This window comes from Ailuropoda melanoleuca, chromosome 14 (genome assembly GCF_002007445.2).
Source record: "Ailuropoda melanoleuca isolate Jingjing chromosome 14, ASM200744v2, whole genome shotgun sequence".
NCBI classification, from domain to species: domain Eukaryota; kingdom Metazoa; phylum Chordata; class Mammalia; order Carnivora; family Ursidae; genus Ailuropoda; species Ailuropoda melanoleuca.
In genome coordinates, this window is record NC_048231.1 from 90,128,300 (window position 1) to 90,143,412 (window position 15,113).

General features: G+C 43.7%; 1 protein-coding gene across 4 annotated transcripts in view; it reads left to right on the top strand.

Moving 5' to 3' along the window:
• Window positions 1-253: 253 nt before the first annotated feature.
• Window positions 254-15,113, top strand: part of LOC100478605 (O-acyltransferase like protein) — a 59,925-nt gene continuing 45,065 nt past the window's right edge. For 3 of the 4 annotated variants that reach the window (XM_019806445.2, XM_034642908.1, XM_034642909.1), the window contains exons 1-2: window positions 587-795; window positions 14,482-14,621. In XM_019806445.2, coding sequence (XP_019662004.2) covers window positions 642-795; window positions 14,482-14,621 — 294 coding nt within the window. In that variant the 5' untranslated portion in view covers window positions 587-641. Of the gene's footprint in view, window positions 345-586; window positions 796-14,481; window positions 14,622-15,113 lie in introns of those variants that run through there. The other variant, XM_034642907.1, reaches the window with a different exon arrangement.

A 15,113-nucleotide genomic window follows, 5' to 3' on the forward strand; every position in this document is an offset into this window, starting at 1 on the left:
TTGTCGGCATCGTTTCCTTCCCAGGCTGTGTGTCTTAGCCCCCACGTGAGGATGCAGGAGCTCGCTTGTCCTGCTGTGGAGCTGTGTCTTTCCGTGGGGGAGGTCATGACTCCCACGCCTCCCTCGCGTTCAAGTCCGGCGGACACACTCACAGATGCGTTAGATATCCAGACGATTGCGAAGAAGCTCTTCTTTGCTTACGATCTATCTGAATGTTTCATAGGTCGGATTCATAATCATTCTTGGAAAAAAGCAAATATTGCCACTTAACATCCTCCGTCTATCTTTTAAACCCAGAGATATCCACAAGACCATCTAGCTGGGGAAAATCCGGCCTCTCCATGGTAGGCGGCAATGTTAATCTGTGTAGCTAAAGGAAGCCAGGTGGTCAGCGGCCCCCACATCCACAGCGCGAGTTTAATGAACAATAACAAGTTGTGTATAAATCGGTTTCCATGGTTTGTTCATCTCAGCTGCTTTGCAGGTGGCTGAGGACTCACAGCTTATCTCTGCGTGTTAAGGACTGAGCCATGTCCCATTCCCCCCCTCACCCGCCCCAGCACATTAGAGACGAGTGTTTCGTAAATATAAGGCTCTTTGTCTAAGAGGGGAATTTTACCCTGACAGGTTAAGGGACAACGATGGTCCTGACTTTATTATTTTGTCTTCTGTCTTTTCTGTTTCAATTACGTTTTGTGTTTCCCGCAGGAAACATTTCTCTCAAATGCATGCAAGACACTGATGAATTCCTTTCTGATCTGAATTCAGTGGAGGCCAAAGAATACGCTCTAAGAAGTAAGTAGGTTTTTCTGTCCTGCTGGATGGTGAACAGAGGGCAATCTAAACTTTGTGCCGGGAGGATTCTAGAAAAACCCTTGATAATTAAAAACACAGAACCAAAGAGGGAAGGCGAGATGAGCCTCAATTTACAGATTGCTCCAGGAATCAAGGAGGGAGGAGGAATTTTTATTGCACAAGGGCAAGAGAGGAAGTGGTATTTAATTTTAGCCAGAAGGAATCTCATGAGGACCAACCTCTCAAATAAGACCAGAACTGTTTATAAATTGTAAGATGTTGTTTACTATTGTCGAAGTTGGTAGCATTTTGCTGTCGTATGAGATAACTTACTAACTTCTTTCTCTAGATGTTTAGTCTGCTTTTGATAATGAATTACTTCGTTGTTTAGGGAACAAGGTTTACCCATTATGTATTTGACGATAAATTCTGAGGACGGTGTTGGTGAAGGCACTGGCCCACGCCGGAAGAAGTCTGACTCTAGCCAAAGCTCTTTGCATGTCATAGGCCGCCATAATTTATTTTTTGTTAGTTTCCCAAAATTATTCTCACATCTAAAAGGACACCTACTTTTCTGCCAGGAAGGGGCTAGAAATCAGATTCGGTGGGGTAACCTCTCCTGGAGAATGATTCATTGTGGTTGCTGAAGGAAACCACTAACAAGAAGCGATGTAAAAACTCAACTCTTTCCAACGCCAGAAAAACCATCATAGCGATTTCCATTTGCATTTGAACACGTGACTAATTTATTTTGTGTTGGAAAACAGTAGAAAATACACATCATACAGACAGACAAAAGTTTTGATCTAATATGGGGGAATTCAAGATAGCCCATGATCGGAAGCAATTGCCATTCGACACTGGATTACATGTCCTGATATTCAGTGCGACATTGGAAAACATATAAATCCAACTCATTCAATGGCCGTCTTCAAATCCCATTTTAGAATTGATGATGTTTTGTTAGAACACTTGCTGAAAACGAACAGGGAACATTCTGACAAACCCGGGCCAAACACGCTGGCCAAGAAAATCCCAGGGTACAGGGACTGGCAGAGGCCGCTGGTGATGAGGTGGTGGGTGCGTGTTGTCATTGTTAGTCACGCAGCCGTGTTGACACACTATTTGCCTTACAAGTTACTCTGGTCATGTTCCAACAATATTCCGTCTGTAGGGGACTGGAAACTGAAAAGCTTTTTTCTTTAATGAAAAAGGTTTCCCAAAGGTGAATGGCCCAAGAAAGAATCAAATGATTTATACATATGGGCTAGACGACCATTAGTTAACTTAGTAGATGAATGCTATCTGTAGTTGTTGTAACCGATTTGCTTTCTAACGCACCAGAAAACACTTGACGCTGTTGCTTTGACATTTTGCCTGAGAGTTTTGGGTACAGAGTGTGGTTCTGACCTTTCTTCTCAGCATGGTTTTCCTGACAGTCATGTGGATGGAAAAATGATGAGTCAATATTTAGAGAGCACTTTTACATGGGGGATGGCTCCCAGCTTGCGCGAGGGCTGTCCCACCGAGTTCTGGCAGGCCCACTATGAGCAGGGAATTTTCTCTATTTTATAAATGACAAAAGGGAGCCACAGCGATGTAAAGCATCTTGCCCAAAATAAGTGGGAGAGATAGGATTTGAGCCCAGGTCATTGGATTCCCAAGCTTGCGCTTTCAATCACTGCCTAAAATAAGTAGCGAGAGAAACATGAAAAAACATGGCAGGAAGGAATAAAGCAGCACCACATGGGCCAATGTTGGGGGAATATGCAGAAAGAACATCAACGAGGAAAGTTGAAGAAGAATACATGCGGGATCTAAAGGGACCGAATATGACATTAGGCTGCTGTGTTGTTGGGGGAGACAGGTATGTGTCAGACAGACAGTGGAAAGAGACGCGTGGAAATGATGATCTCCAAATGGAGTTAGACGTTGCCTTGGAGTGGGACCAGCTGGTCAGGCTGGGGGTGTGATTGGGGTCCTGTCAGATTTCAAATGATGAGACGCGTTTCACTTTTTAAGCTGGGTGATAGGAACATAGGTGTTTCTTATTTTCCTCCTTATGCCTTCTAACATATTAAATGTCACGTAGTCGTGTGTGAGAGCTCCCTCCCCAGCCCAGAGCCCAGAGAGGACAGCGGCACTTGGAATACATGTCGTCAGATGCTCTACCCCAAGCTATATCCCATAGGCACTCGGTATATATGTACATAATTTAATGAGCGGAAGACCAGAATACATATTAGAACCTCCATTAAAAGGAGACATTGAAGTTGTATTATGTTTCTTTGGTCCTGGTAGACACCTGACTGGCTATTTCTGCAGATCTTTTTCCTTGGCCCACCAGGTTCTCCAACATCCATTATCCTGGGATCCCTTCTCTTCATAAACTTATCACACCTTCCCTGAGCACATGGCGGCTTCTTGCCTCCAGGCCCACAGCATCCCCAACCAGGTCACACAAACATCTTTGGCTTGGATTAGAATACCCACTTGGAGATGTGTTGTGGGTTGAATTGTGTCTTCCAAAAAGATATGTTGATACCCTAACCCTTGGTCCCGTGAATGTGATCCTGTTTGGAAATAGGGTCTTTGTGGATGTGCTGAAGTTAGGACGAGATCCTGCTGGGTCAGGCAGTGGCCTAGGACAATGGCTGGTGTCCTTGTAAGAAGGAAACTTCTACACAGAGACCCACAGGGAGAGTTGCCGTGTAAGGACAGAGACAGAGATCGGAGTGATGCATCTACAAGCTAGGGAACACCAAGGATTGCCAGCAACCACCAGAAGTTAGAAGACAGGCATGAACAGATTCTCTCTCAGAGTCTCCAAAAGGCACCAAGCCCGCGGACCCCGGGATTTCAGACTTCTGGTCTTCAGAACCGTGGCACGGTACAGGTCTGCTGTTTTAAGCCACCCAGTTGGTGGAAATCAGGACAGCACCAGGAAAGAAAGACGGAAAACTATGGGCTCCCAAACACACCCTCCGGATTAAAAAGGTATGCATCTATTTCAGAGACGAAAAACAAACCACACAAAACAAGCAGTCTCAGGTAGATGCTGGAACTCATTTTCTCTGAGATACACCCGGCCCGCCCATGCCCATTTCATAACATCCACCTGGGCTATTTATAACACCATCTGCCACAGAGGCCTTTCAGAGGATGCTATTTATATGGAATTAAAACTGTGCTCAACAGAGCGAGGCCCCCCCTGGGTTCACATGATGTCTGCATGTTCCTGCACTTAATTCCTCAGGGACAGAATGGGGGCGGGGGGGGGGGCTCTGGTTCCCAAGCAGTCTGCAGGGCTTTTCATTTCCTGTTTTCTCTAATCTCATAACATCCTTGAAATCTTCCCCAAGCAGCTATTTGTGTTTTAAAAATTGTTAACCCCTCAAGTCCCTTCTCCCTGGTCCCCATGTCAGGTTTCTCAGCCCACCCGATGGCGGGGTTGCTGAGCTTCCTCCTCTGATAACTTAGCCCCTCTGGCTTCCTCGTTCATCTCTCGGAATGATTATTTCCTGTCTCTTCTCTGTGTGTCTCATCCTCTTTCCCGGAAGGCAAGGCCCGTGGTTTATACCCTGTTACAGGAGACAAGCTGTAGGTAGGTACCTAACTGGGCTAGCCGGTCACTGGTCCCAGCTGAGCTTTTGTTCTCTTGTTATCATTGGAGGACTGGCCCTCAACTTGATTTGGATTTGCAGACGTTGCTCTTTTCCCATCTGGCTGTCAGTCTGAAGGGCGTTTTCCTCAAGGCCAGCCCCTCCACCAGTGCCGGAGCTAGGGACAGAAAAACTGCTGAAACAAATGAAATCTCATAACAGAGCAAGGGTGACGGAGTGGCATCCATGGAAATGTCTGGATTAGCTGGATTTCAGACACATCCAGGCTGTAGTGGGCTGAAACATGGCGCCCCTACTGACATCGACATTCTCATTCCTGAGACCTGTGAATGTTACCTCATATGGAAACAAGATCTTTGTCCACTTGATTAAGTTAAAGATTTTGAGATGAGGAAATTATCCCAGATTATCCAGATGGGCCCTAAAGGCAATCACGTGCACCCTTAGAAGTAGGAGGCAAAGGGAGATTTGACACACAGAGGGGAGGGTGCTATAACCATAGAGGCAGACATCGGAGTGATATGGCCACAAGCCAAGGGATGCCAGCAGCCATTAGAAGCTGGAAGGGGCAAAGAATGGGTCTCTCCTAAAGCCTCGAGGAGGCTTGTGGCCCTGCTGATATCTTGATTCTGCCCAGTGATACTGAATTTGGACTTCTGGCCTCCAAAATTGTGAGAAAACAAATATCTGTGGTTTTAAGCCACCAAGTTTGTGGCAATTTGTAATAGCAGTCACAGAGAACTAATACACCTGCTATTCTTGGTCTCCAAGTCCAAGATTAATAGTTGACCAGACACAAGGGGGACTTCCAGAAGGTGTTTGTAAAAAGCTGCTTTAGGAACTTCAGATATCAAATTGATGGCACATTCGGATCTCTTTCTTACTAACAAGGAGATCTCTGGCAACAGATGGCTAGTGTTTTCTGTGTATGCCCTGTATCATCGACAATAGTGCCAGGACTATTCAATTCTAGTTTTTAAAATTCTCCAACGTAACACAGCAATCTGGTAGGTGCCTAATAAATATTTGCTGATAATGCTGTAGATGATCCTTACTGTCAGGATTTCTTTGTGGCTTAGCATTCTAGAAGCTTCTGCTGCCTTCAGCGTCATGGTATAAGTGCATCCATATTTTACAACGTTAAGACCACTGACCAGGGTCTGTCTTTCCTCCTTTCAAACCCAGAAATTAATCAGCTCCACATTTTAATATCCACATATTATCACCACCTTGTGAGAAAGCAATCTGTCTGCCAATTAGCCCAGCAGAATTAAAACGAGTTGTTTTTCATCTTTTGGAAATGAAAACTTGGAACAACTGCCATGTGATTTGAAGCAGCAGGTGGGATTAATCATTAGTTTATCCTATGCCTTCCTCCCTTGACAATCACTATGTATTTTTATTTGGATGGCGGCCATGGCCCAGCATCTCGGGTTCCTGACAGAAACCAATTAAGCAGGAGGCAAGAAAAGGGCAACTTGTCCGTTTGAGTTCATAATCGGAAAGGAAGCAAATGCAATTGAAATTTGCGTGCATCCGAAATAACCTCAGCCAGAAAACCATAAATCCAATCAGTTTACAAAGCAGAACACCAACTGGAAAAATAAAAAAAGTGGAATTTGATCTTCTCAAGTGAATAATTGGGTATCTCTCTAAATTAGTCCTTTAGAGTTTTATCTAAGGATTAAGTCAAGCTCAGTATTGACATCTCTCTTGTTTTTATCTCCTTGGACCCTTATAGTTCCAGATCCTTAAACTTCAGGCCACAGCGTTGGGAATACTCAGTGATAGAGAAAGGAATCAGGAGAATCATTTAGCTTATCTCTAATAAATGCATCCAGTTTTTTAAAAGTGTTTCTGGTTTTCTTGACACATGGAGGACCTCAAAATATATTCATGGAGCTGGATTTTGGGCATTTGAATTTAATTTTTTCAAAGTTTAGTTCCATCCAGCAAATGTTTTTTGAGTTCCTCCTCTGAGATATCCATTAATGGAAACAGGAACTCTCCCTTACATAGGAGACAGACAGGTGAACCATTACATGCCTTTTAGTGTGATCCACCAAGCAAGGGTCTAGACAGCTTCCCAAGGGAGACCATCCTTCTGCCGAGACCCAAAGGATGATTCAACATTTGCCAGGCAGACAGGAAGGAAGGACATTCCAACAGAAAAACAGACAAGTGCAGGCCTGGCATGTTCTGTATAATGGAGCAGAGGAAATGGGTGTGGGTGTGGGTGTGGGAGGACGAGCCTGGAGAGGCAGGTCCGGTCACGAAGGGCCTTTTAAACCACTCTCAGGAGTCTGGAATTAAACCTAAAGATCAGAGCAATCAAGTCTGGCTGCACAGAGCATCACCTGGGGAAATTTAAAAAACCAGTTAATGCCCAAGCCACACCCTGACCTCATTCTTCGTGAGGGTGAAGCCTGGCCTGGGTCTTGGTATTTTTTAAAGATGCCCCAGGGGATTCTAACGGCTGCCCAGACTTGAGAATCACAGCTGTAGATAAGAGGTCTGCAGTTTCCCCTTAAAGGACCCTATAGCAAATACTTCATTTTTGTGGGCCACACAGCCTCTGTTGCAACTACTGAACCCTGCCTGTATCTAGAAAGCAGTGTTGACAACATATGTGTAAGCAAATGAGATGCTGTATTCCTATAAAATTTTACTTACAAAGACAGGGCCACAGTGTGCCAACTCCTACTCTAGATAATGAAATACCACTGAAGAATTTTTAAAAATATACATATATTTAAAAAAATTTTATATTTTATTGTTTATATATTTACTAAATAATATATGAATCTATTCTCACTGTAAAAGAATCAAAACAATACAGACCAAGTTTAAGTAGTTTTTTATTCCCTCATTTAATTCTCAGTCCCTTTCTTGGATAACAGCTCTTATCAATGGCTATATAGCCTTCTAGAACTTTCCAGAACCTTCTCCTTGCGTTTTTGTGCAATCTGTACCTACTAGATATGTATCTACTAGGAAGATGTTGTTTTGCTTTGTAAAATTGAAAAATATATTTATCGTTCTTTTTTTAAAAAGATGTATTTATTTGAGAGAGAGAGAGTACTCAAGCAGGGGGTGGGGCAGAGAGAGACAGAGAATCCTCAAGCAGACTCCCCACTGAGCATGGAACCCGACATGGAACTCAATGTCAGGACCCTGAGATCATGACCTGAGCCAAAATCAGGAGTCAGCCCCCTAACCGACTGAGCCACCCAGGCACCCCTGCATTAATTGTTCATGAACTTCTTTGTTTCCCACAGAACAGTATGTCTTGGAGCATTTCCCATAGCATCAAATATAGATCTATCTCATTTTCATTGTTGCAGAGCATTATAAAATACGAAAGTACCATAGTTCATTTGCCCTTTTCCTGACAAAGGTTGAACTATTTGATATTTCTGACATTAAACAGTTTTTGTCTCATAAAATGGAATTTTCATGTGGTTCAACCTCATAGTGTATGTCTACTTTTTTGCCTTTACAGGCATTATTGCCACAACCATCTTGCAATTGATGGATTGTTGTGCTTGTATGTGTTTCCTGGGGCAGATTCTTTTTTTTTTTTTGAAGATTTTATTTATTTATTTGACAGAGATAGAGACAGCCAGCGAGAGAGGGAACACAAGCAGGGGGAGTGGGAAAGGAAGAAGCAGACTCCCAGTGGATCAGGGAGCCCGATGTGGGGCTCGATCCCAGGACCCCGGGATCATGCCCTGGGCCAAAGGCAGATGCTTAACGACTGAGCCACCCAGGCACCCCAGCCTGGGAGGTTTTTAAAATCATATATTATTATTTATTTATTTTTTTAAAGCATACGTGTAAGCAAAATGCATTTCCTTCCATCTGATTTTTAGGTTAACTCTCAGAAACCCCACTGTTAGCAAAGACAAAGATAGAAATGCAAGAAGAGATGCATAATCGGCCAAGCTGTATGTGGAGTTTTTTTCCCACTCATTCTAAGGAACATCACCATCTCTAGTTATAAATAAAAACTTATATACCAAACTGACACATAAAAACAGGGTATTTTGTGTATTCTAGATGGCGAGAGGTTATGGGTTCAGGTCAAGATGGATTTGAACGCACAGCTCTGATTCTTAGTTGAAGCACCCAGCTCTGATTCTGTGAGCCATTAGAAAGGGGCAGATTTATGTGGCTCTGTACATTATTGACCATCTTTTGCCTCTGTTTATGAATCTGTAAAATGGAGATTAACATGATTACTCATAATCTCATAGGATTGTGTGAGGGGTAAACAAGACAATGGACAGAAGGCACTCAAAACAGCGCCGGGCACATAATCGTCTCCGTATGTTGGCTGTTGTTGGCATAATGGGAGGATCTGGCTCTGGCGGCGTAGGTCTTACCGAGTAATTTTAAGGGAAAGTGATCAACTGGACCATATTAATCAAGCTTAGAAGAAAATCCAACTCTATCATGTTTACTATATTCTTTTTAAAAAATATTTATTTATTTGAGAGAGAGAGACAGAGTGACAGAGATAGCAAGAGAGAGCACGAGCAGGGAGGAGTGGGAGAAGCAGACTCCTCACTGAGCAGGGACCCTGATGAGGGACTCGATCCCAGGACCCTGAGATCATGACCTGAGCTGAAGGTAGACGCTCAACGACGGAGCCACCCAGGCGCCCCTACTGTGTTCTTGAAACTAATGCCAGGGAGTTGAGCAAATATGTGTACTTCGTGAAGCTGAGTTATTGGAACAGATGGTCAGCAAAGATTTAACGTAAACACAGTAGGGGCGCCTGGGTGTCTCAGTCAGTTGAGGGTCTGACTCCTGGTTTCGGCTCAGGTCATGATCTCAGGGTCATGGGATGGAGCCCCGCACTGGGCTCTGTGCTCAGAGGGGAGTCTGCTTGAGATGCTCTTCCTCTCCTTCTCCCTCTGCCACTCCCCTTCTCCCTCTCTCTCTCTCTAAAAGAAATAAATAAATCTTAACAAAAATAAAAACACAATAAATATAATCAGAGAGCTAAAGGAGAATATCGGTAATACAAAGTATGAATAAAAAAATCATGAAGTCAAGGGGCTCCTGGGTGGCTCAGGTGGGTAAGCATCTGACTCTTGATTTCAGCTCAGGTCATGATCTCAGGGTCCTGGGATTGAGCCCCACATGGGGCTCCATGCTCAATGCTTAAGGATTCTCTCCCTTGCCTTCTGCCCCTTCCCTAACTCATGCATGCATTCTCTCTCTCTCTCAAATAAATAAATAGATCTTTAAAAATATCATAAAAGCAAGATGGACTTTTAGAGTAAAACTAGTTGAAATGGATAAATAGCACAATAGATGGGATAAAGAGTAGGGTAGATGGAGGCCAAGGAACACACGGAGCTGGGAGTTCCATTTAAGGGAACGCTCCAAGTACAGCCGGAGGGAATAAAGAGCTGGGAAACAAACCACTAAGAGATTTTGAGGCCAGAAGTGCCGTCAGAAGGAGACATGTAACCAAACAAGCAGAAGGAAGGAAATATTTAACAAATAATAGTAATATTTTCTCCAGAATTAGAAGAAGATAAAAGACATCAGATTGTGGGGCGCCTGGGTGGCACAGCGGTTAAGCATCTGCCTTCGGCTCAGGGCGTGATCCCGGCGTTATGGGATCGAGCCCCACATCAGGCTCCTCTGCTATGAGCCTGCTTCTTCCTCTCCCACTCCCCCTGCTTGTGTTCCCTCTCTCGCTGGCTGTCTCTATCTCTGTCGAATAAATAAATAAAATCTTTAAAAAAAAAAAAAAGACATCAGATTGAACTGGTTTACAGAATGCCAAACCAGACTGATAAAGAAAATTCACGTTGGCGTAAGCATCAGGACCGACCTAAACGTAAGAACATGAAACACAATGAGGAAATTGTAAAAATTTCCAGAAAGAAAGATAATCAGACACCTGACTTCGAAATGACAAAGGCAGAGCTAAAAGAGAAACCCTACGTGTATGGAAACGGGGTAACGTGTTACGCAGAGCCCTTGTGTCACAAAAAGACATAATGAGGGTTAAGAACAAACAAGGTCATGAAACATTTAGAACGAGGAGTGACATTGAAAACACCGGCTGTCAAAATTAAAGATTCTAAAAATAGAAAAGCCCAACACTTACTTTTTACAATACCTTTTTATTTTTAAATAATGGTAGATTTACGGGAAGTTGCAAAAATTGCACCGAAGTGTATCAATTATACCTACAGGTTTTCATTGATGGAGGTGACTGAGTGACAGCAGGAAGAGGACATTGCCACTGAAAGATTTTTATTGCTTTCGTTTCCCAAGATGGGGGCAGGCCACGCTGGGGGGCCACATGGGAAAGCGTTTGCTCTAAGAATTGGATAGATCAACGATGGGCCGTCTTTCCACAGCCAGGGAGGCCACAAATGTCAGAGCGTCACAAATACAGAAAATAAGAAAATATAGTTAATACAAAAATTGGCCCCGTGATGAACGGATGCCAAGTGAAAAAATACTAGAATCCATGAACACACAGACTCAGAGGGGCCCCACGTCTTTCATTCAGTTCCTCCTAATGGTTGCATCGAACATAATTATAGTACAATATAAAAAGAATTGCCATGGTACAATGTGTGTGGGTAGCTCTATGTTGTTTTAGCACATGTGTAGACTGTGTAACCCACACCACAATCAGGACACAGAACTGTCTATCACCATAAAGTTCTCCTTTGCGTTGCCAATGTGTGTAACCCCTCCCTCTACTATTCCCAACTCTGGGCAACCAGTGTTAATTACGGTTGTTCCAGAAAATAAAAAGTGTGAAAGCTACCAATGCTCCTTATAAATTTCATTGTAATTTTGATTCCAAAGCTAGAAAAGGGGGGGAAAAGTGGTACAAGAATTGACAAGGAAGAAATAAGATTACAACACTAATAAGAATGTTTAGCAAATGTGCCAGATACCAAAACCTATTACAAAAATCAATAGCATTTTTCTACACCAGCAACAATCAATTGGAAAATGTAATTGAAAATAAAACATCAAGGAAAATAGCCAACTATACACTATCTAGGAATCTTTTAAACGATCTGTGTTAAGATTACCAAGGAAAAATGTAAAATTTCACATAAGGACACCAAAGAAGACTGACATCCAGTGATGACTTAATACAAAAATGATGTCAACTTAGCCCCATATAATCTATAACTTTGGAGCAAATTCAATCAATATTCTAGTTGGAAATTTCAAGGAGCTCAATAAACGTTTTCTGAAATTTTCTGAATACAGATTTTCTGAAATTTGTATGAATCCTTAATGGTCTACAAATTAACTAGCTCAACTTTGAAAAGAAGACTAAAGGCAGGGCACCTGGGTGGCTCAGTAGGTTAAGCGTCTGCCTTCAGCTCAGGTCATGATCCTAGCATCCTGGGATCGAGCCCCGCGTTGGGCTTTCCGCTCAGTGGGGAGCCTGCTTCTCCCTCTGCCCCTCCTCCTGCTCATGTTCGCTCTCTCTCCCGCTCTGTGCTCTCTCTTAAATGAATAAACAAAACCTAAAGAAAAAAAAAAGACTAAAAGCAGATGTGCAGTATACTACAAATCCATAATACTAAAAACCATGTGGTTCCAGTATTAGAACCAGGACTGGCTTTGTAGGCATGTGACCTTTGTAGTCACACAGGCCCCACACTTCAAGGGGCCCCACACTTGCTTTAAGTGTGATTTGCTGTCACCATCTCAATATTCTTTTTTTTTTTTTTTAAAGATTTTATTTATCTATTCAACAGAGATAGAGACAGCCAGCAAGAGAGGGAACACAGCAGGGGGAGTGGGAGAGGAAGAAGCAGGCTCACAGCAGAGGAGCCTGATGTGGGGCTCGATCCCACAACGCCGGGATCATGCCCTGAGCCGAAGGCAGACGCCTAACCGCTGTGCCACCCAGGCGCCCCACCATCTCAATATTCTTAAACAAGACGCTCTGCATTTTCATTTTGCGTTAGCCCTGCCGATTACGCAGGCAGTCTTGACCAGAACAAAGGTTGTCGAGAGACTGGAACAGAAAGTGTAGGCTCAGAAGAATGGATTTCTGTGCAACAAAGGACGCCGTGGATAAGGAACCCACAGATAACCGACTGAGTCTAAATGTTTTCAGTGACTCAGGTAGACAGGGACCGGTAGATAGAGTGACAAGGAGCTCTTGCACATCAAAGAGCAAATCCATAACCATGGGCAAAGGACACACACAGCACTTTACAGAAGAGAATACTTGAATGGCTGGCTGACAAAAATATCCCGACTTCTTTGTAATTAGAGAAATGAAAGTTAAAACAACTGGATAGCATTTTATTTTATTATTTTTTAAGATTTTTATTTATTAGAGAGAGAGAGAGCATGAGGGGAGGGAAGGGCAGAGAGAGAGAGGGAGAAGCAGACTCTGTGCTGAGCAGGGAGCCCGATGTGGGGCTCAATCCCAGGACCCTGAGATCATGACCTGAGCCGAAGGCAGACGCTTAACCGACTGAGCCACCCGGGCGCCCCTGGATAGCATTTTAACTGTCTTTTTTTTTCCGTAAATAATCTCTACACTCAGTGTGAATCTTGAACTCAGGACCCTGACATCAACTGTTGTTTGCTCTGCTAACTGAGCCAGCTAGCGCCCCTGGATAGCATTTCATATCCATTCATTGCCCAAAACAAGAAAGCTGGACGATGCAAAGAAGAAATAGGAATCAGCATCTCTGGGGAGCGTAGACTGGGGGAGTCACTCTGGAGCACAATCCGGTGGGATTTACCGGGGTTCGTTTACTTTATGACCCAGCAATCCCACTCACAGCTGTATATTCTGAGCTAAGCATCACGTAGGTCTGTATGGAGACACTCGGGGTATTTCTGTGGGTTGCAGGCCATCTCTGTGTCTATCACCCAGGGAATAGCTAAGTCTATGATACTGATGAATTATTACAGGTAGTTAGAAGGTCTGGACTAAGTGAGCACAGTCACACCATAAAGAGAACACGAATAACATCACCAACGTAGCACTGAGTGACATGTGTAGAAACAGGAAGTCTGAAGCACAAAATCATGTATATAAATTATAAATACACTTACACAAAAAAAGAACATCTGTGAATGAGAGGACAGACATCAAAAATATATGGGGTCGGGGTAACGGGGAAGGGAGAGACGAGGAAAAATGAAAGGAAATGAATTCNAAAAAGAACATCTGTGAATGAGAGGACAGACATCAAAAATATATGGGGTCGGGGTAACGGGGAAGGGAGAGAGGAAGGGAGAGACGAGGAAAAATGAAAGGAAATGAATTCTTTTTTTTTTTTTTAAAGATTTTATTTATTTATTTGACAGAGAGAGACAGCCAGTGAGAGAGGGAACACAAGCAGGGGGAGTGGGAGAGGAAGAAGCAGGCTCATAGCGGAGGAGCCTGATGTGGGGCTCGATCCCAGAACGCTGGGATCACGCCCTGAGCCAAAGGCAAATGTTTAATGACTGAGCCACCCAGGCGCCCTGGAAATGAATTCTTCAAAGTGAAAGACACAAGGACACTTAGGAGCACAAACAGAAGAAGAGCTTTGCAGGGTCAAGGTGAAGAGCATCGTTAACAGGGGGCCTGGTGACTGCTCCAGGCTGCTCCCGACGGTAAATAAAATAAAATAAAATAAAAAATAAGAAAAAAAATTGACTGTCTAAAATGAGGTCCCACGAAACTGGATAAAAAAATTTTAAGACTGAGTATTTTCTCCTGGCTGTATGGGGGAGAAAGAAGGGCTACCAATTTCTTTTTACTCCTTCCAAACAGGTACTACTTAAAAGAATTCAAATTCCTAATTTTTTTTTCAGCAACGGACCATGCCGCCAACCTGAGAACAGACAGCATTGTTCTCCCTCAGTGAAGACAGGGGCTGTGGATACAAGACGGAGGCTCGCGGAGTGGCATCGGAATATCTCTGTCTCTCTTCTTTTCTCCATCATTTCAGATTGATGGCTTTAGAAGGTGGAACTGAGTGCCCATAAATTCATTTCGAAATAACGCAAAGACGCTAACCTTGCCTATTTCTTTTGCTTTGGAATTCAGTGTATGACTCCGTCGGGAAGCTTGGGAGCAACGTTCTCCACGGAAACGTGGACAGGCTGGGATCTTACAGCGAGTGCCTCTCCACGCGTGCCCCGTCGGGGAGTTTCCGAGGGCAGTACTGCAAGCTTCGCATCGTGCAGGTGAGCGTCGGGGATCTGCACTCATGCTCTCTGAGGACAACCGGACTTCATGATAGGGAACCCCATATAACTCCATCAGTTGTTTTTCTTAAAAAAAAAAAGAAAGAAAAAACCAAAACTCTTAAGATGTTTGGCAAAATGTTAAAACTAAATTGCAAACAGCTCCACTTGCCTGTTCTGAGTGTGAGACATGATAGGAGGCAGTTGTCCCCAAACTTCCTAGGCCTTCAGACATTCCTCCCACTCCATCATATGGGGCAGGCCTTCTGAACAACCTTCATGTGGAATCCAAGGTCAAGTCCCAGCCAGTGTTTCTGGGCATTAACTCCTGAGTCACCAATCTGTTTCTGGAATACCAGAAGGAGGGTGGACTTCTCATTACCTGTAACCCTGTCCCAGAAACAGAGCTCCCAGATTGGAATTTGAGGCTATCTAAGCAGATGGGCCCAGACTTCTATGAACATCACTGCATCTGACTGAGGTCACAGGGCT